Below are 23685 nucleotides of genomic sequence, written 5' to 3'. Positions count from 1 at the left end.
GTGACTGTCATGTGCTTGATACAGGAGCTCACTGTTGTCCGTGCTTCTCCACTCATCCCAGAGCCAGGGTACTTACTGGCAGTAAATCTCTGCACTTCCAAATTTCAGAGGGAAGCAAAACTGGCGGTTCAGGGGATTGCTGGATTGTTCTGCTGGTGATCTGTGCTGTGCAGAAAGGCCAGTGTGAGGCCGAATAGAAGCCTGTGAGTCTCCTTTGTGGAGCTGCGCTCTGGGGGTTTGTGCCTCAGGTTGGATTCTTTTGCTGGCTCAGGCTAAGTGGAGAAGCACGTGTGGTCGTGACTGCAATTGCTGTGCTAACCACAGTGTGTGTTCTCTTGTTTTTGTTTCCTGCTTTTTCACAGCAGAAGGGGCCCCGCCTCACCTACTCGACCTACCATAATCCGACCGGCTGAACCGTCCCTCTTAGATTTATAACTTGAGGCTGTAGACAGCTGGCGACGAGTGCCGTGCTGGTGGCTTCCCCATTCCACCCTCCCTTCCACAGCCACAGTCACTCCTCTCATCCATCCCACACCCCTGCCTCCCGCCACCCCTCCCCGGTGTGTCGTAAAACTCTAGCCTAGTGATTGAGCTCTTCGTCTTGGCTCGTGCGTCCTGTATTGCTTTGTGAGCGTAGAGTAGCCTTCATTCAGTGGCATGGATCCCTGAAGTACACAGGCTCCTTGGAGAGATCAGCCACAGGGACATCCTTAGGTCCGAGTGGTGGCTGTCCGTCCTGTAATTCCATCTGCCTAGTCTAGCCTGGATAAGTGTCCTGCCTGCACCAGTTAGCTGTAGCACCCAGGACTGAGCTGTAGCTGTTTTCTTTCCTTGTAGCTTAAGACAAAAGCGTGGCTTAGCAAAAAACATGCTGTCAAAACACATGAGACCCGTTAGGAACAGATTAAATGTCCTGTGTATTAGCTTGACTTCTAAGGTGCAAAAATTTCATGTTGGGAACAGTGCAATCAACTTCATATCAAAGTGAGGCAGGGAGATCAGTGAAGGGGGGAATCGATGATCAGCCCAGTCCTGCCCGAGTGAAGTCTGAGAGAGCGCACACACCTCAGCGTGCAGGGAGCTCACCGAGCTGCTCGGCCTCGGCTCCTGGAGCCAGGCCCTTCCTGCTGGGGGCACACTGGCTGCTGCCAGCAGTTGTCTTGCATCACCATTTTTGGCTGACTTTCCTGAACCCAGCAGGGCGAGGGGAATAGACACGCTGCTCCCCCCTTGCAAGCGGACAGCCAAATGTTTCAGGGAGTTTGCTGTGTGGTGTTTTGTTGAAAATATTTCTGCTTTGAACTAAGCACATCTTTCAGTGTTTTTGGGGTACTGTGGTGACTTCTTCTGTAGCCTTTTCTTGCATGTGGATGGTACGTGTTTGGGGAAACTTGTAACCATTGTTGATCACAACTCATCTTAAGGTTTGGTTTTTACTTTTCATGCTACATGTATTTAAAAAAAAAAAAGACTTGAGAATTAAAAAATATATCAACCCTGTACATCTCAGATGTCATGTCTCTACCAGAGCTAAATGAACCACCTGTGTTGCAGGCTGTCCTCCAGGCCTGGTTGCTGTTGAAGTTCTCTCGTTTCAGTGCTATTACTCTAAATTTCTGTTGTGGATCCTCTATTGTTCTGATGCCAGTTCCTTTCTGTATTTTAACTATTGTTTTACTACTTCTCCCCCTTCTCCTTCCCTTTCCCTTTTCCTTTGTTTTTCTTGTCTTTAACCTCCAGCCGGCCGGGTAAGGCCAGTCCCGCCCGCCCGGAGAGCCCAAAACCACCATTTGACATGTAGGCCTGCTCCCTCTGAGACTCTTTGCCTGCCTCTTAGCTGTTCTGTCCTGGAATGGTCTGACTCGAATCTCACACATGGCTTGTTTTGTTTGTAATTTGTGACACACACATATCAGATGTGATTGTAGTGAAACTGTTTTTGGGGTTGTTTTTTTTTTCTTCTTTTTTTTTTTTTGGTTTTTTTTTTCCCTTCCCAGCTGCTTAAAGGAGTTAAACAAGTATATTGTAGTAATGAGAAACATATCTTTACTGTTATAAATATCTATAAATATATATATAAGATGAAAAATCTATATATGTCCAGGTGTTAAAAGCCATTTGTGCTTCCATGTGAATTTTAGGAAATACTTAAGTAGGAAAAGAATATCTATATACATATATATATACACACACATCCAAAAAGTTAACCAAATCCCAATGTTGAGTTTTTGAGCTGATTGTTAAATTCTCTGCTGTGTGCAGTTGGGTTATTGTATTACCCCAGACTTGTGGGTGAACTGTCTCAGTGCTGGTAGTAGCTGTGATGCAGTTTGTGATCTACCTGTCACTCTTGTTTATTGGATGAAATAAACTCTCATTTCTGTATAATGAAGGTCTCCATGACTAGAATAAAACCATCTCTCTTTCTCTTGCTTTTTCTCTGGGTGGTTTTCAAGCTGTGTTTGATTGTAACCTGATTTTTTCATCCCATGGAGTTAACAAGCTGTCCATGCAGTCAGGGGCTGTCACTGACAGGGAAGGTGGAGCAGATCTGCATCAGCACTGCGTGTCCAGGGGCTGCAGGAGAGAAGCAGCTTGTCAGGTGCAGAAAGGTAAATCCCTGTGCAGAAGGAATTGTGTGGAGGTGCTTCAGAGATGGGGCATACAGAAGGTGGGAGTTTGCACACAAATTGCTTTTTTAAAGGGATTTTTGCCTGTAGTGGTTGTGGAGCACAGCAAGTGGACATTGAGTAAAGGTCAGGTCCAGGAGTCACTCCTGTAAGGGGTCAGGGTAAAAAAAAAAATAAATCTGAAGCCAGAAATTATATGAGATGCTAGCCAAGAGCCACCTCTCAGGCTTGTCAGCAGTCTGTACAGAAAACATTCATGAAAGCTCAGTGAAAACAGCATCAGTGTCAGGGCAGGTGCTTTCAATAAAGAATTCATTCTTCTCTTTTTTCTGGCCAAATTTCAAGGTGGTCTATGCAAAAGAAATACCTCCAGTCAGTGCCCCTCTGAATAAGTTTATTCAGAAAGCAAATTTGTAACAGGGTTAAGTCACCTCTGCAACAGACCACAGACCTTCACTGGTCTTGTCTCCTTCACAGTTTAGAGTAAACACCCAGTAACTACTTATTCCTTTTACAGTAATACTCTGTGTTAAATCACAGCCCTTCCCCTTTTAGTTATGATACAGATTTCTGAATGGCCTGAGCAGCTGTGAACACTGAACAGGCTTAGTCTCTCTTCAAGGAATATACACCATTTTACACAGATACAGAATGTACACAGCCCATGCTCTGGGGAGCCCAGTCACTTGTGCTGAGCAGAGACTGACATCACTGGTGCCATTTAAATGAAAGGAGTTCAAAAACCAGCTTCCCCTGGGGGCTCACAGAGAGTACTGCTTGTGCTGTGTGAACCATTGCTGCTGTTGAACAGACACAAATCTGTGCTTCCATCTTGTATCTCGGCAGGTACCAGGGTGGCAGCTGCTGCTGCTTCAGGCAGCAGCCCAAGCTCCTGTGTTTGATTACACAGCTCCAATGATCAGGTTCCTTTAACCTCCCCTGTGCTTTCCCTCAAAACTCCACTCTTGACACCACCCCTCCTGAGAACAGGCAGTTCTTGCCTGAAGGCAGAGTCAGTTGCAGGATATCCACATGCAGTTCACATGGCATTAACATCCACACCCAGATTTGTTTTGCTGCTGTTTCAGGGAGTGCTCTCCTCCCTCCATGTTGTATTTTCTCCCTAGAATCAAGGCTATGGCTTCAAGGCAGGGCCAGGACTACCACACTTGCTGCTGCATGTCCCAGGACCTTAAACATGGGCCATGGGCTCTTGGTTTCCACTCATCTCCTGCAATCCTTACCAAAATAAGAGAAGGGGAAAGTTCAGGGATGGAGAACTAGAACCCCTAAAGTCCAGAAATTCAAAACGAAGCATGTTTATTAAGTGGTTTCCTTTTACTTAATTTCTCCCATTTCTTAAAATAAATAAAACCTTCAGACACATACAAGTGAAACACATCATCCTTCAAAGTGCAGTTACATTTCCACCCCACTCCCAAGAATCACATAAAGCTTTGTCAAGTAACCAAAAGACCCCTCAAGGCCCCCCTCAGTCCCTTCCCCTGGCAATGAGGACAGACAGGGCTGTGCTGCCCAGGAGCTGCTTGCTGGGGGCCTGTTCTGAAATACAGGTGCAAGAGGCAGGGCTGCAGCAGCAAGGGGGAGTTTAGGATCCGTGGTATGAAAACAAACCCAACCTGCTGAGAGTCCAAAGAGTCCATGAGCAGAACAGTTAGTTACTCTGGGAGCCCTGGAAGGAACTGGGCTGATGACAGGCATGAGTGATGGATCAGAACCGTGTGAAGCTCCTGTGGCAGCAGAGTCTGGGACAAGGGATTAAGTCATTTTGCCAAAAGTCATGGACTCCCTTTGCTCCCAGTCTGGGCCTGGCCTAGGTGATGTGGCAGCACCAGCTGCCTCCCAGGATGAGTTAAGAGTCTGCCTGTACTCCAAGCACGAGTAACACAGAAAAGAGAAAGAGAAGATGAGGTCTGATGCTTGAGTTCCATCTGATACAACTCTCTTTACTGATGTCTTTAGGAACCTGTTCTCACCAAGGGCACTGAGCAGAGGTATGGGCACGTACAAGTCCATCAGGTCCTTTCGGGCCCACAGAAAGTTGCTGTCAGTAAGACATAGCACCTCTTAAACTACCATGATTTTGACCTCATCGTTCTCATCAGCACGGTAGAAGAAGGGAATGCATGGGTTTTCCAGCAGGGAGCCCAGCCTCTCCTGAGGGTTCTGGATTTCTCTGAGAAGCTGCATTATTTGCTTTGCCGTGGGGTCCTCTTGGTTTGGCTGAGCAGCTTTACTGTCAGTGGGGGGGAAACCAGACTGATGAACAGCAGCCTCTTGTTCTGCTTCATCTGACAGATTCACCTCTCGTAGCCCTGCAAGGAGCACAGGCAAGGCAGGCAGGTGACTCCTCCCATCCCCACACAAGGCTGAGAGCAGGGGCTGTTCCCCCTGCACAGAGCTTGTCCTGGCTGCAGCTTACCTGCTCCGTCGGTGGCGTTGAGCTCAATGCGCCTCTCTGCTGGAAGCACACCTTCAGCCTGGCTTGCCAGCAGCTCTGGGTTCTGAGCAGCTGCTACATACTTGCTGTACCATTCATTTCTTTCCCTGACCAGACGCATCACTAAGTCCTGCAGTTCCAGTAGTTTCATCTGCACCAAAGTAAAGGAAAGCCCATGACACATGCACACAAACACACCCCTGCAGTTTGCAGTCCTACTCCTGTCACAGAATTGGGAAATGAACGCACAAAGGTCTGCACTCCCCAGGCCCACCCTGCTTAGAGTAGTACCACAGGAAAGAGTCCTTGCCTTCATCTCTTCCTTATCCTGAGCCAACCTGCTGATATACTCCTCTTTTTCCTGGTGCCGCTGTTTGAGGATAGCCCTTTGACTCTGGTACAGTGCAATGTACTCCCCTGGAACACAAGAGAAGCCTCAGGAGTCTCTGCAAGATTGGGGTACAAGCCCCATAGTGAGGTATAAGGCATGAAGAACCAGGAAACCCAGCCTGGAGTGGAGACCTAGCCCAGTTAGGCAGCAGTAGGAGACACAGAGGGCTTGGTAGTTTGAGGGCTCCGGCTCCAAAAGCTGTTTGGGGACCTTCTGTTCCCCACATAAACAAGGCACTGAGCAAGCTCTAGCCTGTGCTGGTGCTGCCCAAACATACCAATGGTGTCAGTCTCTCCGGACAGCTGGATGCAGCGGTGCTCCAGCTCCTCCAGCCGCTCCTTCAGGTCAGCCTTCTCACGCATCAGCTCTGTGAAACGCAACTGCACACACAGCGGGGTCAGTCACCTGGGCTGTCACACACAGACAACACCTGTGCCAGAGACAACACCCCCTGACACTGGTCTGAGCCAGGGGAACCAATCCTGCTCCTTTACAACCAAGCAGTGAGCAAGCTTTTTAGGATGGAGCATCTTTTTATGGAACATTTGCTGCTCATTCCCCTACAATCTGTTTGTGTTGTGTTTGACACTGGATCCTAGTCTGGCTGAGCAGTGTAATAGGGCTGAAACCATGAGATGCTTTGCTCACCTGTAGCTTGTCCATGGCAGTTTTCAAAGCCTCATGAACCTCCACTGGAACAGTATCCATAAGGGAGCCTGGAAGGGATGTGTGCAATTTACAGTTTCTCCTGGGGCAGGATGCACTCACAGACCCAAAGGTCTGTCTCAGAGCAGTCATAGCCAGCTGGCCCAGCACCTCACAGTCACACTGTCCCCAAACTGTACTGAGAGTTTACCTCCATCCAGCGTGACGTGATGTTGCTGCTCCTGTCTAAGAGCTGTGATTTGCTGCAGGAGGGTTCTGCACTGCTGCTTCTGAGCAGCCAGCTGCTTCCTCAGATCTTCTCGCTCCTGCTCCACTTGGGACACGGCAGAGGTCACGAAAATGACCTAAGAAGAATTTCAGAATGTGGACATTAGTGCTTCCCCTGTGTTCAGCAGGATCTGTGGTGCATCTCAGGACAGAGTAAGAGTTTACCCCATTTTATTTATGGGTGTGAAACCAAAGAACTGTGTGACTGCCCGGGAACTAAGCCAGGCAGCAGCTACTGCCTCTTCTCATTCCCAATTAGTGCAGGTTAAAAACTGGGTCCCTTGAGAGCTATGTGACTGCAGTATTATGACTGTACTTGCAGATAAATCTTGTAGATATTTGACACCATTTCCAAATTGCCTTCCAAACTAAAAAGAACATCATCATCAAAGCCCCATTAAAGAGCTGCTCTGCCAGCTGAGTTGTCATTATAAGGAAACCACTGCCAGACCTCCAGCCTGTTTTGCAAGGATGCTGCAGAAGTCTTGGCTTTGCTGCTATGCACAAGGAACTGTTGCATTTCCCTCATGACTGCACTCAGCTGGTAGGATAACAGCTGATAAACCTCTGCAACTTAACTGGTTTCCTTTTTAGATATTTGTTTAGAACTAAAATCAAAAGCTTTTCTACCCATTAAGACTCACCATTTCTTCATGGCTTTCAAAATTCTCTGGGATCACAAGAGAAGGTTTTTGGGTTTCTTCAGTCATTGCTTCATCGCCTTCTGTAAAAGAAGGAAGGTGAACAAGGAGGCAATGCTGCAGAGAACCCAGCTCTGCCTCCTCCCTGATGCAGCCACTCACCCTCCAGTTGGTGCAAAATCCTGCCATCCATTTCTGCTGCCAGCTGACTGATCTGGGCCTGCAGCTCTTTGTTTTCCTTGGCTACAGCTTCTAGACTTTCCTGCAAGAGAGAAGCAGAGGATCACAAAAACCTGCACAAGCCACACTGCAAACAGTCACTCCATCTTCAGGCAGTAGCACCACACACACAAACACACAGGCAGCACTTTGCTCCAGACAGGTACAACTCATCTGCATGGCAGAGGGTGTAATCACAGCGACACAGCCCGAGGTAGAAGGGACCGACCAAATCTCTCACTCACCGATTACCTCCCTTCTTTCCACTTGTCCCTTTTTACTGTTACCTTTGTCTGCTGCAGCTCCTTCAGGTGCATTTCCACTGTCACCTTCCCCTGGACCTCCTCGTGCTGCAGGCGATCCATGAGCTGTGTCTGGAGCAGGAATTGCTTGTGCAGTTCATCCTTCTCAGCAGCGAGCTGCTGGAAGGCCAGGGTGTACTGCTGCAGGTGGCTGTAGCACTGGTCCCGCTGCTCCTGCAGGCCACGGGCCTCCTGTGTCTTCAGCTCCAGCTGAGAGAACAAGGTCAAACCACCACATCAAACCCTTTCTGCCTGAAAAGCTGATCCGTGTGACGTGATCCAAACTGTCAACATTGCCCCAAAGCCACCAGGCAGACAGCCACCATCTGCCCCCACACGCTGGTCCCCCACATCAGGCAGCAGATGACAGGGGAAGGCTCCCAGCTGGATCTTTACAATACCCATTTCCATCCTTCTATCAGTGTCTGGGAAGCTGCCAGCAATTTGCACAATCCAGCCCTGCCATCCCACTGGTGCTCACCGTCTCTTTGAGCTCCGCCAGGTTCTCCTGCAGCTGCCCAAGCTTCTTGGCCAGCTCCTTCTTTACGTGTTGCTCTGACTGTAGGGCACTTGTAACCTCCATGTTTTCATTTGTCTGCAAGACAAACACGACTGTGTAAGGAAACTGCCCCAGCCACCATGAAACAGGCTCTCAATAAACCACGCTAATTCCCAGTACAACAGGGTGCCATCCCTTGCGTTTTTCTGGACTGAGGGCCATTAAACTATTTACTGGCCTAAACAGTCAGTTTAAGGTTCAGAAGATGGGAGAAGAACAAGGAAAGAGACAGTGGAATTGGTGCTGGGACAGTGCCAAGACGAGGCCTGGCACATCATGCAGCCTGTCAGCTCCAAAGCAGATGGATGGTATGAATATCCCAAAGAGAGCCACAGACATTCAAAAACAAGGAGTTCAAAAAGGACTAAAGAAAAAACCCAGCAGCTAGACCATGTGTCAGTCTGCTAGGACCCCAGAGGGGAAGTGTTACATTGAAAGAAGCAAAGCAAGTGTAAGGCTTCAGCTCTAGGATGGGTAAGAATGACACCAGCAGAAGAGAATACTGTTGAGAACTTTCTCATGGCTATACATGAGAAATACATATATACATACAAGGGTACAGGAAATTGGTATCTTCAGGTAAAAGGGCAGGAAGAATATCCAGGGACAGAAACTGCCAGGGGATGAGAAGGAAAAGGAAACAGTCCTGGACAAAGATACTGGTTCATCTGCTAGAGCACCTGAGGGAGTAAGGTACTGGAGGGAACCTCCTGGAATGGCACTGCGTATCAAAGGATGGAGCAGCCACAGAGGATAAGAGTCTCAAAGGATAAGAGAGGGATAATGCTGCTGCCAGTTTTTCACATCTGCGCTACAAAAGGATTGCACCAGTGAGGGAAGCAGTGAGAAAAGATGCACGGAAGAGATGTACCAGTTTGACAAAGCCATTCTGCAGCTCAGCCAGCTGCTCCTTCAGATCCCGGTTCTGGCTCAGTGCCCTACTGATCGTGGCCTTGTCACTCTGCATGTCCTCCAGGATCTGCTGCCTGTCCACAGCCTCCTCGCTGTAGCGCTGCACGCTCTTCTCCAGCTCCAGCAGCCGCTCCTCCTGCTCCCGGTTGAGGTGGCTCAGCTGCTCATTGTCCCGGACCTGGGCCTGGTACTGCCCCTGCAGCTCCTCCTTCTCCTGCTGCAGCCGCTGGATCTCCTCCTGCAGGCTGAGCTCAGCTGCCGTGGGCCCTGGTGGCGAGGCAGGCTCGATATCCATGGGCTTCACTGCTGAGGAAATGCAATCAGAAGGGGCTCAGTCACAGGGAGGTGGCTGGGTGAGACACATCCCTGCTGGATACCCAAAGCACAGCCCCCCCCCCCCCCATGGGGCTCTGTGACCCAGAAGGGCTCAGCAGCTGCAGCATCCAATCCTCAGTGCACAGCACTGAGAGGAACAAAGAGCAAACCTACCCCAAACCCAAGCATAGCATCCTGCTGTCTGCTGCTGACTCCCTCACAGCCCTAGAGCAGGAGCATCCTGCCTTCCCAAACTCCTAGGCCAGAGAGGCTGACAGTACAGTCAGGCCAGTACTACAGACATAACCAGGCTGCTGGTCCATTCACTGCAGGAGTTCACTTGCTATTTCCCAGGAGAAAAGGGTTCTCTGGGTCATCTGGTCTCCATCTGCCTTCCCAGCATCAGACCTACTTGCACCTCCTGTGCAGAAGCATCTGCACAGCAGGACAGAGTTATCCAGCTCCACTCTGCAGTGGGAAGCCCCACTTTGGAAGCCCTACCTGATGTGCTCAGCAGCTCTGTAACATTGTCTTCCAGCTCCTGAATTTTGGCCATGTGTTTCTCCTTCTCCTCTGCCATTGTGCGGACCTGCAAGGCCACACAAATGAAAATTACAACAATGTTCATGGGGCATTTCCTGCTGCCTGTGTTTGTCCAGAGCTGGGATGCTGCCCCAGGGTTACCTGCTCAGAGAGCTGCTGCACCCGCTGCTGCCAAATGCTCCCCTCCTCCCTCAGTTTCTCCACATACTGATCTCTTTCTGCCTGCAGCTGGTGGAGTGACTCTGAGAGCTGTTCAAAACAAAATCCAACATCATCATATTGGCTACAGAAATCTGGTTTAAGGGATAAAACTTGAAGAAATCAGTATTAGTGCAAAGCTCAGACTACATTTTTCAGCCCCACAAGTTTCCTTACAGACATCAAGGTTTGGATCACATTTCATACAACCTCTTACCTGAGCTACCTGGGTTTCCATGCTTGCCTTCTCCTCCAGAGCCATCTGCAGCTGTTGGTTTGCATCCAGACTCCCTCCCTGGCTTGAGAACTGTTAAAAAAAAATCAGAAAGTTAAGGCAAGAAGTTAACACTCAATTCCTGCACAGCCTTTCCCCCTGAGAATAACCTGCCACATGATCCATGCTGTAACCTTCTATAGTTCTTTAAAGTGCTCCAACTCATAGTGAAATTCAGTGTGAAAAAAAACCAGGGGGATTAAAAACAAAAGCTGAGATTTCAGTCTTTTAAAACAGGCTGAGCTGGCAGCTCCTCCCTACCAATTCTGCATTTACTATTTTTTTATTAAGAAAATAGGATTCAATCAAACTTTGGCTCAGAAATTGTATGCATTTCCAGAGTCTGCATTATACAGCCACATCAGATGGTATAAAATCCTGTGACCTTAAAAGTTGTCAGACATGTCAGGAATTTAAAGCCAGTGTCTGGGGCATGTCAGTGGACTGAGCACCAAGGCTGGTTCAGCTGAGGCACAGGACTTTTCCCAGAAGAGCAGCAGTTGGCTTAATTTCAAGGGTAACTTAAGACACAGTCTAGGAATTTAAAAAAGAGCATTTTCTTCCCTCCCAGGCTCAGGGTTACACCAAGCTTGCTCTCTGACCTGCTAACAGCTGGCTCCATGCATTCTTTCCCCAGCTGACTTCAAGCTGCCACTGTCCAATTCACCACCTTCCACTGGTGGGTACAAACACCACCCCTACTCAGCTGGTTACTCAGTGAGACTGCAGAACTAAATAACCAAAATCCTGAACAGATACAATCAGAAAAGTCACTGTATTTCCACATTTCACCCTCTCTGTACAATAGTTTTAGCAGACTAATGTAACATTGCTTTTCAAACAATGTGTGCTTTTCAATCAATTTACAGCTCCAACACCTTAAAGAATACAAACTTTTCTGTTCCTCTGAGGCCTTGCTGAAAGCTTTTTCCTAGGAGGATGCCTCGATGAGATTTCATGCCTGCCTTTAAAGCCAGGAGTTAAGTCTTGACCCCTCTTTTAAAAGGAAGTGTGGCAGTGTCATCAGTGTCCTGTGCCCTCACCTGTTGAATCATCAGTTCAGCCATTTCCAATTTCTTCTGCAAATCTTCCACATCCAACTTCATAGCTGAGTTCTGGGACACCAGGGAGTGAACCTTCTCTGACAGCTCTGAATTCTGCTGTTTTATTTCCTCACTACTTTTGCTAAAACAAACAGAAAATTAAAGTGGCTCTGGGTCTGCTGATGTTCAGGTCAAAGATCTACACACCAATGCTTCCTGGCAGCCAGAATCACAGAAACATCACATCTAGTGACTTTTTTTTTTAATTTATTATCCAGCCTCCCAAGTCACCACCTGTGGTCTTTGCCACTTGTTGTTTTGGGGCTCTTCTGCAGAAATGAGCAGAAAGGACTTACCTTCGTTTGTACAGTTCCAGTTTCAGGTTGTCTCGCTCCTTCACTAATTCTTTATTATGCTGGAGAAAAAGGAAATTATTGATTCATCTATAGATTTCAGCCAAACAAATAAGGTATTAAAAAAATACTTCATTTCACCTTTAACACATCAGCTAAAACAGAAAAGGTCATAACTTTGGCAAAAGCTTCAGGACAGGTTTGCTTAGAACCTCTTGAATTTTCCAGGAATAAGTCTGCTCAGTCTTTTCAAATGTGATGCTGCAAGTATTTCTGAAAACTTCTGGAATACTAAAGTGTGTGTTTGATGGAGATTTCTGGGACAAGGTGTCCCTCTTGTGTGGAGCTGCCAGACTAATGAAGTGAGGTGCCAGATCTGAGGACACCAACTGGACCATGTGATTAGTCACAGAAACTTGAATGAAGTTTGCCTTGATCATGGGGAATACAGGGCTTTTAAAGTTTAATTAACAATTAACAAGGGTCATTTCTGCCTCTTCTCCAAGCAGGGACTGCAGACTTTGCAGCAGTGTAGTAATAAACAAATGGCCAAAGGCAGAGCTGCTGGTTAAGCATAAACAGAGGTGACTCTTACCTTCTCTGACTGCTTCTGCTGCATGGAGATGGAGGACAGAGTGCGCTCCAGCTCCGAGACTCGCTGGCGAGACGAATGTAAACGGGCAGCAAGGCTCTCAGCTTCTCCTGGACAAGCCAGAGCACAGTCAGTTGAGGCCAGACCACAAAGAGCATTTTGGAACTGGCTGAACAGCACTTTCTACTTTGTCACAAGCTCTTCAGGCGGCACAGAACTGCAAATCAGCAGAGCTGGCTCCACTCCTGGCTCTACAGGTGATTCACTAACAGCCCTGGGAGCACAGCTCTCTCTAACTACCTGCCTCACTTGTAGAGGGAGATGATGAAACTTCCTTTGCAGAACAATAGACAGTATGTTGTCTGGGTTTTTTTTTTCCTATTAGAATAAATTGCTCAAATGTAGTTCAGAATAAAAAGCTTGGCTAAGACCTAGATTAACATGACAGCTGTGTGGGAGGCAGGGCAGAAAAGGAAAACCAAGTTTTAAAAGAATTAGAAAGGAACGGTCTGGGGTAGTCACCAGGCCCAACAGAACTGTCAGGGCTTTAGTGATGCACAAAAGAACCTCAACTGCCATGAGACCAACGGGCTCCCAACTGGGGGCAGCTACCATGACAGCAGCAGTGCCAGTGCCAAAGGCTGCTCACAGAGGCGTCAGGGAGTGCTGGGAGCTGGCTGCCAACAACCGTCATGCTTGTGACTTGACATCCACAGTTCAACCACCAGCCTGAGCTGCAGAGACCGTCACGTACCTGATTTCTGCCGTGCAGCTTGCTGAGTATGGCCAAGGGCTGTCTGCAGCTCAGACTTCTCAGAAACCAGAATTCCAATAGTCTGGATATGAACCTTTGGGAAAGGAGAATCAGCTCAGCACAAAACTTCTTTGCTTGCCACTGCAACATCACTGTTGTCACAAAAGGACGATTCAGTAAAGCTCCTGCAGTTAAGTACAGTCTGGCTGACACTCACAGTTTTGCTAAAGGAATGGACTTCTGCCTTCCAGGATAAGGACTATGAGTGCTCAATAATCCACAAAACAGCAGAAGTCAGGTGATATTTCTGTAAGGGAGGCTCTGCCTTACCTGTAACTGTTCCCTTAGTGCTGCTTGCTCTTTAGAAAATTTCTGTTCAAACTCCTTCTTTTCCTGTAGAAACAAATAATGCTTGGTCAGCACAAACATGCAGATAGTTAACCCTTGTTTTACATCAAACTAAAAAAGCAGCAATTAATTGGTACTGTTTCTAGCATCTAAATGATGCCAGTATTTTTAAAGACATGCTTAATCTTCCATTATTTGAACTACTGAATCATTTTTCCATCCCAGACCAGCAGCAACAGCACAGTGCAATGATTGCAGCACACTAGTGGCAGTGTTGGAATGGGAGCTCCTGGCAAGGACCGAAACTGTAACCTCCTGTCCCCACTGCACTCCTCCAACTTGAGCATTTCAGTATTAGCTTTGGTCAAAATAAGAATGCTGCCTGTCAGGCCCAACTTGTGAAGTCAAAATATTAAACCTTATGCCACAAATAAAACTGAATCTAACACAAGACAAGATCATGCACTCTTGTGCCACAATCCATTGTGTTTTCTACTCCTCAGAGAAACAGATACCTATTTCTGTATCTATCCAAAAATAGGACACACTTTACCTTTTCCAGTTGATTCACTGCTTCTTGGTTCTGCTGTTTCTATGGAAGAAAATTGATGCACCAATATTAAGAGAAAATATTCTCATACTGAAACACATTTTCACTTTGATGAAGTAGGATATATGCCTAGTTAATGCAAGGAGGATTTCCATTTCTGTAGAAGACTAGGAAGTTCATCTTGGCTATTAAGAGATTTGGGGCTCCCTTCACTAATACATATGATATGTTTTTCCTTGTCCAGTACAGTATCACAGTTCTCCTCCAATACCTCTGCTGAAACCCCTCAATGTTCCTATCTGAGCATCCAGCAACTTCAGTTTAGACTTGCAATATCCCACATCTGTGCAATTAATCACAGTCAAACTGGAGCGTTAGGAAAATCAGCAAAAATGCTTTTCATGAAAGACAAATCCCTAAATCCCAAAGCAAAAGTCCTTTCCTTTCAGTGATTCCTTAGACCTCTATCCCAGTTAACAACTGGCCAAGTCATGCAGAGCTGCACGTACATTGGCAGGCTCCCACCAAGGTGGTATGAGACAGAGCTGAAGCCAGATGCAAGGAAAGGGATAATTCTGTCCCAGCCAATTTCAGTCTTATGGTGAAACACTGGAGATCTGTGACTGCACACAGTGCATCTGTAGGTGTGAAAGGGACAAAGGCTGCCCAGGCTGCCACCAAACCCTGTTTGCCCTTTGCTGCTCTTGTCCCCCTGGCAGTTTTCTCACAGGTGCCTCTTAAGTAACTACATAATTAGTATTTTTTCCTCTTCCCAAATGATGAATATTGCCAAGGTGTTTCTTTATTACCACTACTACCTCAGTGCATTTTGAAACATGACTGCAGATGGAAAGGTGATGAGGTTTTGATTTTAGCAATGCCAGCACGCAACCAGGAAAAGCAAAGGCAAGAGCACAAATGCAGCAAAGGCCCTACAGAGTTCCAGACTGTAAACAGAAAAGCTGGCTAACAATGAGAATCCTGGGTGGGCAATGCACTGTACCTCTGCAGCCCAACTAAAACACAAAAAGAAAAAGAACAGAACAAAAATAACCCAAAACCAAAAATGAAACAAAAAGAGGGGTCATGGGGTACACTGGGAAATGCTGAACTTTGGGAAAAGTGTAGTTTTAGAGAGAAACAAAATGGGGGAAAGTATTTCACACAAGAAAGGCTCTTTTCAGTCTGGAACAGATCCACTTAGTTGCATTTTTTGCAGTGTTAAGGCTGAAGGCTGAAAAGCAGCAGCAGGAATCCATGCAGGCCACAGGACAAAGCAGTTCATTCATTGTGCCAAGAGAAGCTGAGGATATGATCAGAAAACAGCCCCAGGCTCTCTTGGACCTATTGCTCCCACTCTGCTGATATATTTAGAACAGCATCACCACCTGCAGAAACAGGTTTTCACAGTGCTGCCAGCACCAGAATTCTGTATTTCAAGGATTCAGACCAGGACCAGAAATAGCTGTTTTGTGAGGATGCTTATCATCCAGGGACAGCGTGAGGAGATCAACAGAGCACACTTAAATGGCAACAACCAAACTCTGTTTCTGCTTCCTCAGATGAGCCACCACACTCACAAGAGGCCTTAGGCTTTGATCCTCTCACAGGTTTTCCACCCAGCCCATTTAGTTCCATTCAAAGTGCTGTGAAAGCAGCCTTCCTTGTGGCACTACGAGGGAACCAGTAACCTTGCAGACACCCAGAGAGCGTGGAGGAGCAGCAAAGACAGTGTCAGACTGGTCGGTTGGATTGTTTCTTACCAATTCCTCTATCTTTGTAACGAGCTGTTTGTTAGTTAGATTGCTGGAATCCAGGGCTACTGCCAGCTCCTGGTAACGTGTCTGACGGGCACATGCATATAGGAGAAAAGGGAAGGAGCAGAAGAGGAGGAGGGAAGGAAAAAAGCAATAATTAAAAAGGACAGAAAAAATAAATCATTATCACAGTTTGATATAATCAGATTCTCCAAACAAAACAAAATCTGTGGTTTGAACAAAAGCAGCTGGGATGTCAACCTATTTTATCCATTTCTGCTGAGGCCTCATTTTGACATTAACGTGAATCAGAAATAAGAACTGCAGTTGCATGGAAGCCAGATTATCCCCAGTCCCCAAACTGGGAACGTCTCTAATAACTGCCTCTGCCTGTTGTGATCACAGCTACCCAATTACAGCCCCAGGTGACACTACACAGTGACCTGTGCATTCAGTTAGGCCTCACTAACGCTGCTGTAAACACAGAATCCAAACAAGTCATCAACAGCAGCAAATAACAAAAGTAAAAAACATGACAGACTGAGAACAACTTACTTCCATTTCCTTAATATTTGTAGAAGAAACAGCACTTTCTCCATTCACATACGATGTGGACTAGAAGTAAATCAAGTAAGTCAGTTTTAGTCCTCAAAGCAAATCACTATTGGGTAAGATCCCATTTTAAGTGTAACACTCCTTATAGCACCTGTCACTTCAAACAACCACACACAGGCACAGAAAACACTTTTCTGGCTCAGGATAGACACCCGTGCCCCTGTCACAAGCTGATGTGAATTATTCAGACTGACTTCATATTGTTTTCCAGTAAATCAAGAGTACATCTTTCCATGAATATGTACAATTCATTCATCCCACTCTGCTTTTCTTCCTACTGCTGAAATCTTAAATTCCTAAACCAGGATTTTTTGCTCCTCAATGTTTAAGTATCACATTGGTTAGTAGGATGGCTGCAGACGTCTCTGAGATTGAAGAGTGTTTCCTTGAGCTGTCTGCTTAAAGTTCCACATCAAACACCAAGAGAATTAACAGGACAAATGGATGAAAAGGAGTACCTGGGAAACCAGGCCATTGAGTTGTTCAGACAACTGACGGAGACCCTCTGTTGACGAGAAAGACCTGGGAACAAAGACCTGGCAATGAAAACCTCTCCCAGAGAGCTGCCCAAATCAGGACAGCATTAAAACCTTCATTTGTTGGGATGCTGTTGCAAAGCCAACACAGACACTCACCTGTTCTCATCCAAAGCATTTTTATGATCCTCGGTTTCATTCATCTGTGGATTAAAACATAAAAACTTATAAGCCTGTAAAAGATGAGAGTCACACTTATGAATGTGTCACTAAGACTTGATTACACCTGGACTCAGGTTTCACAGCTCCTGTAATTACTGCTTCCCAAAGGAAGATGAACTTAAAACCACCAACTCAGCCCTGGCTTACACATCATTTCTGAGTGGTGTGAGTCTGGAATAGAGAAATTCAAGTGCATCAGGCTTTATGTCTGCTGTTCCTATTTATCAGGATAATCAACACTTTGCTGAAAAAAAACTACAACTGAATCTTTAATTAGTAAAAGGAAATCCAGACTGATTGGTCTGGAGACTTGTCTTATTAAGAGTATTTTCAGCTAATGAAATAGGAGAGAAGGGGAAGGAAGACAGCTTTGGAAGCTGCAGGGCCACGTGTGTGCTAGTACTCCCTCTGCTCTCACAGACAGATGATGACTGCATGGAGAGTGGAGAATGTAGTGTTTTTAACAGGAGAAAAGCTGAACTAGTCATGTCATATTTATGAAGGTCACCTTTCTCCACACTAATGTAGCATCATAACCAATACTCAATGGTTCAATGGCAGTATTGATGATAAGTCACAAACCTGTGTCAGCTGCATGCTCTCAGGAGCAGGCAGAACAGAACCAGAACTAGGGAGGCTGTTGCTGTTAGATAGCACAGGGACATCGGGAGCAAGCTGTTCAGCACTACGAGTGGCAACATCACTGTCAAAGTATGCCTGTCACAAAACACAGCACAGGATTACAGCCTTCATGCAAAATGAACAAACACACACACCAACATCACCTTGTAGCCTGCCTGTGAAAACCAGACAGGTGTGAAGTGTGACTAGTCATTAAGAAACATGTGGAAGGGAACCTGTGTTCTCCCCAGAGCAAAGAGGTGGCTGCATCAACCACAGACAAACACTGTCCCAGAGTGTGTCCTTCCATAAGGAACCAGTGTCCCACGATCCAGCTCCCTTTTTTAACACAGGGCAATAACATCACCCAAACTCTAAGTTCACACATGAGATTCACTGCAAAAGATTCACCAAAAATCAAGTAAGGGCAAAGCCAAACGTCACTGTGCTTTGAAAAGCACCACCTTCAAGGTGTTCCTGGGGAAAACACAGATCACTGTATGCAAATGAAGATGGAAAAGAACAGGGGAGTGACCAGTTGAAAAGTGGGTTAGTCAGACTCGAGTGCTCTGTCTAAAACTCAGTGAAATCTGTGGCATGCCATGCCCCACCAGTTTAGAAACAGGGCATTTATCAACAGGCCAGAGGGAGGGCAGCTGGGAGCAGGTGCCTGTGGCCCTGCTGCAGCCATGGATCCCATGACTAGAAGAATCTAAATAGAAAAGAGAAGAGCCAAAAAACTATTTCTGGACAGCAAGTTCCTATCCGGCCTCTGTGGGAGGATGGATGGCATCTGCAGCCCCCTCTACAAAGCCACACTGCACGGACCCATTGCATCTCCTTGCACAGCACTAGAGCCATAAAGGTCCAGCAGTGCTCTTGTGTTTTACAGCAATTTGATTGATTTCATCACCCAGCTCTGGTAAGTCATCACTTAAAAACACAACAAAACAAAAGAGATAATCTCAGCATTCAGCCCCACCAATATACTGCAGCTCTCTGCAGCTCCACCTGGAAGAGTTACTCTTACTTCAGTTACTTCCTTGGCACTTCACAGGAACCAAGAAATCTCTCTCTCCTGGCATCCCCTGTTTACCTCTCAGCACTTCACTCACTAATCCAGCAGCAAGGTTAAAACAGCAACAGTGGAGACAGATTTAATGAAGGCTAAGTAAGTAAGTTAAAAGACTACAAAGGGAAAACAAGAATTTTCTGAATTTCTTTTTAGCAGGACAGGTACTGATGCTCTGAAGGAGCAATATATGTCAGGTGCTTATTAGGAAGGTCAAGAACTCCCTCACTTCTTCCATCTAAAGGTTACTTCACCTTTACCAATCACACACTCACCAATATAAACATCACAGGGACAGGAGGAATTAATTCCCCAGTGCATCTCAAAATGCTAATTTCTTGTGATCAGAACATTCTTTCTGCCTAATACTCCCAAGATGCAGAAACCAGTAATGTTCCTTAACCACAAGAACTCCTTCCTTCTTTCTTCACAAGGAGCAGTTTTGTAATAAACTGTCAAAAACCCAAAACTCTTTGAACAATTGAATTTGTTGGAAACAGAAAGCATTAAAAGCAAACACTTCTATGGAAATTATGCTTTGTGACATTCCAATAATATAGAATAAAAAGTCAGTAATTCTGCTCAGCTTAGCATGCAGTAGGATCCATTTGCTTTCACACAAAGGCTTTGACTTTGCTGGTTTTCCTCTGTTTCAGAGGCAAGAAAGCTGAAGTGAGAGAGAAGGGAGGGCTTTGCCTCACATGAAACACCAATGGCAGCAGCAGCTCAGCTGCCAATGATCAGCTTTTCTGCCCTATTAGCATCAAGTTTCTAAACAGCATTTTCCTGACTCAACATTTTTCAAGACAGCAACTGGAATGAGAAATTGTTCTTTCATTACATATTGCAGTTAAAGATTCGTTTTCAAATAATTTCTAAAACCCCAGGCACAACAATCCAAACATTCCATAACAGTAAATCAGATCAAACTGTATCTCTGAAGAAAAAAGAAAAAAAGGGGAAACAAGAATGAATAGAGCAATAAATTCTCCCTTTGCAGAACATGACTAAAGCTGCAGACACGGGTAGGCCTTCACTGCAAGGCTAAGTGTCACCTCAGCAACAGCACTGGACCATCTATCTTCACCTCACCCTCCTATGGGAAACAAGTCTCTTTTTCCAATATTTAACTTACTCTGAGCTTACAAGTATTAACTGAAAACAGTCCCCAGGACAACAGTGACACTTCAGTCACAACACAAGTTTTCTGAGGCACACCCAGCACCCCAAAGATGGCAGGGTGTCCTCACATCACTCGAATTCTGCTGGTACAGAACCTACAGACACAGTCCAGCTGGTGGAACTCTGTGTGTCAGACATACTATCCCACAGAAGGAAAAAAAAGGAAAAAAGGATACAGGGGCAATTCAGAGGGAATTACGTTCCACCTTGCAGGTTTCACTTCATCTGTCATGTACCCCATAAGATTACTATAGTTCTATTTATTGCTGGACACCCATGGATACACATTAAATATAACAATGAGCCATTTATGACAACTACATTGAAACAATGGTAGGGAAATAAGCTACCAAAACGATGCAAGTGAAAATGAAAAGCAGAGCTTTGGTACAACAAAACTGGAAGAACATTCTCAGCTACAAAATTTGGCTTCTCTGAGTTCCTATCACAGTTTTGGCCTTATTTTAAATAAACTAACTGTCTGGAAATAAGTGTTTTTAAAAGGCTGTTTGTTCATATGTGCTCCTGAACACCTTTCTCTTGCTTCTTGGCATACTTCCTGCCCTTTCCTCTTCAGGAACTTGGGAATGTGAAGACGCTAAAGCCTGTACATGCCTGGCTTTGAAGTATCTGACTTCCTGCCTAAGCATATTTACACCCCTGCTCCTTGCCAGACTGTACATCACCTGTGCCAGCTTCATCGCCTGTCATAAAATGGGTGGCTGGAATAACCAGCCAGTGCAGCTGTTTGCCTGGAGATGAGCAGAAACATGTCCTTCAGAAACCAAGCTCCAGGAAACAAAGCAATGACACCAAGAGCAGGAGAAATACAGAATGGGGAATCACTACCTCTTCCCAGTGCAGTTTTCCTCAGCTGTTATAAATGAGTTTATTGCCTCACCCCAAATTCCTGTTTTCCTCCAAGCTCAGCTGTCTCAAGAAAGACTTTTTGACAAGGCTCACTTATTGGTGTGTTAACACAAACCAGAAGGAAACAAGCAATGGTAACAAAGAGCTCCATGGTTAATAAAAACAGCAACAAAACTGAAACAACTGACAATGGATATGTGAGGACAAGGCTCCATCCCGGAGATGGAGCTCAGTGTGAGCAGAACCCGAAGCATGCAGGAGGGAGAGCGAGTCACTGCGAGGGACACAAGCACTGCCTCACCTTCCTCTTGTCCAATGAGGGTATGGCTACCCCATTGGAGCGGTTAAGGTCTGACACCAGCACCTTCAGAATGTTCTGAATCTACAGGAGGCGAAAGAAAAGGGGAAAGAGAAACGGCTCAGAGAAGGACAGAGAGAAAATGTCAATCCAAGCCAGCCAAGCTTGTCCAGCTGGTGAGGACCACACGCCTCAGCCCAGCAGCTCTGAGCACACCCAGGGCACCATCGGACAGACTCCAATGCCAGCTGCACCCTCCAGAACAGGCAGCTGCCAACTGTTGTAGCACACTTCACACAGCACCTACAGCACTCAGCTCTTACCCCAGCACAACCACTTCCAGCTCCGGTCAGATTGTCCAGAAAGCCAAAGAAGAGGGAGGTGGCAAATGATTTCAGAGAAAGACTGAGACACTCACATTCTCTGGAGGCTGCTGGTCATCGGTGGTGGGTGTCGCAGGTCTGCTGCCTTCTTTAGTTTTGCGTTTTTTCTTCGTTCCTGCAGTTGCTCCAGGGCTGTTCTTCTGCTGATATTCCTTCAGCTGTGAACAGAAGACGAATCTGAAGTCCAAACAGAATATGCCTTCTATAATGCCAAAAACCCCTCCAAACCTAACTTCACTGGTAAAAATACAGATCAAGTGTAAGGACAAGAGAAATGCTCTTCCATGATTCCATGAATTCATCAGTCTGGGGGAAAAACAGGAATCAAAATAAGCCCAAAAAGTGTAAAGTTAAGACCGAAGTGATGGGTTTATGACAAGAGTTGTAAACATTCAACTTTCGTTTACAGCCAACGATGTTCCTGGGAAATTGTTTCACACTCCATACTCCAACTAAAAGGAGACTGGATTGAAAGAACTGGTTTGGGGGATTTTCAGGGTTATAAGTAAGAGCAATAAGGCAAAATTAATAAAGGGCAATTAATCCTACATGCAAAGTGAGAAAGCACTGCCTGATAGTAAAATCTTCCACCCCATGAAAGATTTCACCCCCCGAAGGACAGCTGCAATCCCCACAGCAGACACTGCAACAACTGCTAACTAAGGGGAGAAACAATCTACAAATGATTTTTAATCGCATCCACTTCGCCCAGGAAGTGCCGGTCTGATAAGATGTAACTCGAATCCCGCCAGGTCTGCCAGCATTTCTGTGCCATTCCTGCACGCCCGAGCCCCAGAGCGGCCGGTGCCGGCAGTTGTTTATGCAAATAACGGCACCCCCGGCCCGCACACCCCGGGCAGGGCACGGCGGGGCAGAGGGGGATGGAGAAGGACGAAGCAGGATCCCATTATTGGTAGGATTTCAAAATGGAAGCCTGAACTGCTTCAGGACACTTTCCCGTTCGTGTGACTTTGACACAGAAGCGCATCCCGCCGGGACGCAGCAGCCGGGCCGCCCCGAGGGAAAAAATACGGGGAAAAGACAGGGAAAAAAAGGAAGGCGGGGGGAGGAGGAAGGAAGGCGGGGGGGACACGACACCCGCACACCAGCCCGGGCAGCCCTCACAGCACCGCAGCCACCCAGGCCCGGCCTCGCCCCGGCCGCCCGCCGAGAAGGCCGGGCCGCAGCCCCGGACACCCGCAGGCTCCCGGGCCCCACCGCGGCCGGGCCCGGAGCGAGGGGGCGGCGGCGGCCCGGCCCGCGCCCCTCGGGGGAGGCCGCGCTCGGCCCGGCCCGGGGTCCGGCCCGCGCGGCGCTCGCGGCACACAGCCGCCCCCAGCTCCGCCGTGTCGCGCCCCGTCCCGCCCGGACCCCCGGCCCCTCACCTTCTTCTTGGCCGCGGCCAACCGGCTCTGCCTGCTGCCGTCCGCCATGTCCGCCCCGCGCCCGGGCCACGTCAGCCCGCCAGGAGCGGCGGGGGCGGCGGCGGCTCCGCCCCCGGCCGGCCCCGCTCCGCCCCGGGACACCCCGGGGTGACACAGCGGGACAGCCCGGCCCCGCCGCGCCGCTCCGTCCCCGGGACACCCCGCTCCCCGTGTGACACCTGGCTCTGTCCCGCTGCTGTAGTGATCCGACAGCCCAGAGGAAATGCCGGGAGGGGCCAGCCCGGCTCCCCTCGCCTTCGCGGGGCGCGTCCCGCACAGCCGCCTCGCGTCCCGCCCTGTGCTGTCCGAGCGCTGATACCGTGCGCAGCGCAGTCGGCGGGGTCGCTGTGTACGATCCCAAATCCTTCGACCTTCCAAGCGCGGCAGCACCTGAGGCTCGGGCAGCCCCGGCTCTGAGACACGGCTCTCACAGGGACACGGCTCCCTGCGCCGGGCGGGCCCGAGCGCGGCGGGCCGGGGCCTCCAGCGCTGTCCGAGCCTCTGTGCGGGACTGGGGGGGCCGGGCCGGAGGGAGCTGTGGTGGCCCGGCGGGACCCACAGGGTCAAGCGAGGGCGTGGGCAGTGCTCCCCTTGCGAAAACAACGTTGTAGGGGTACTTAAGGATAAAGACAGGAGGCGGCACCCAGTGCCTTGGTCTGGTTGGCATGGTGGTGTTCGATCACAGGGGTGATTCTGCGAACCAGAGGTCTCTTCAAACCAGATTGATTCAGTAATTCTGTGAGCGAC

At 47.7% G+C, this 23685-nt stretch overlaps 2 protein-coding genes across 28 annotated transcripts in view; one reads left to right on the top strand and one right to left on the bottom strand.

The window, feature by feature from the left end:
• Positions 1–2388, top strand: part of DNM1 (dynamin 1) — a 65377-nt gene extending 62989 nt beyond the window's left edge. For 7 of the 20 annotated variants that reach the window (XR_005259306.1, XR_005259302.1, XR_005259305.1 and 4 more), the window contains one exon: positions 366–2388. Coding sequence is in view for 8 of the 20 variants with exons in the window: in XM_038156747.1 (XP_038012675.1) it covers positions 366–435 (70 nt within the window). In the remaining 12 variants the exon portion in view is untranslated. Of the gene's footprint in view, positions 1–362 lie in introns of all 20 variants that reach the window. The other 13 variants (XR_005259303.1, XR_005259301.1, XR_005259300.1 and 10 more) reach the window with 4 other exon arrangements.
• On the bottom strand, positions 1979–23662 carry GOLGA2 (golgin A2). 8 transcript variants are annotated; one of them, XM_038156733.1, is made up of 28 exons: positions 22900–23662; positions 21550–21672; positions 21135–21215; positions 17671–17805; positions 17026–17069; positions 16849–16912; positions 16331–16390; positions 15782–15862; positions 14022–14060; positions 13451–13513; positions 13121–13214; positions 12370–12476; positions 11778–11836; positions 11422–11563; positions 10322–10411; positions 10048–10155; positions 9865–9952; positions 9008–9354; positions 8059–8172; positions 7563–7787; positions 7219–7318; positions 7060–7136; positions 6339–6492; positions 6131–6198; positions 5760–5862; positions 5402–5508; positions 5074–5242; positions 1979–4966 (listed from the first exon to the last, which is right to left on the bottom strand). In XM_038156733.1, the coding sequence occupies exons 1-28, from the start codon at positions 22945–22947 to the stop codon at positions 4719–4721; spliced, it is 3138 nt and encodes a 1045-aa protein (XP_038012661.1). In that variant the 5' UTR covers positions 22948–23662; the 3' UTR covers positions 1979–4718. The 8 variants fall into 8 exon arrangements, with proteins under 8 accessions (XP_038012661.1, XP_038012660.1, XP_038012659.1 ...); XM_038156732.1 differs by having other exon boundaries at positions 7060–7139; positions 9008–9351; positions 22900–23660; XM_038156731.1 differs by having other exon boundaries at positions 7060–7139; positions 22900–23657.
• Between the last annotated feature and the right edge of the window lie 23 nt (positions 23663–23685).

Source organism: Motacilla alba, chromosome 17 (assembly GCF_015832195.1).
Source record: "Motacilla alba alba isolate MOTALB_02 chromosome 17, Motacilla_alba_V1.0_pri, whole genome shotgun sequence".
Taxonomy (NCBI): Eukaryota; Metazoa; Chordata; class Aves; order Passeriformes; family Motacillidae; genus Motacilla; species Motacilla alba.
Note: the sequence above shows the minus strand (reverse complement) of the source record. Positions and strands in the feature narration are given on the sequence as shown.

Bases quoted from the DNA above. Each gene is read 5' to 3' on its own strand.
- GOLGA2 (XM_038156731.1), bottom strand. From the start codon at position 22,947: ATGGCGGACGGCAGCAGGCAGAGCCGGTTGGCCGCGGCCAAGAAGAAG. The intron at 15,863-16,330 runs GTAAGTTGTTCT...TGTGCCCGTCAG, and splicing joins CAAATATTAAGGAAATGGAA to ACACGTTACCAGGAGCTGGC. The intron at 4,967-5,073 runs GTAAGCTGCAGC...TGCTCCTTGCAG, and splicing joins CAACGCCACCGACGGAGCAG to GGCTACGAGAGGTGAATCTG.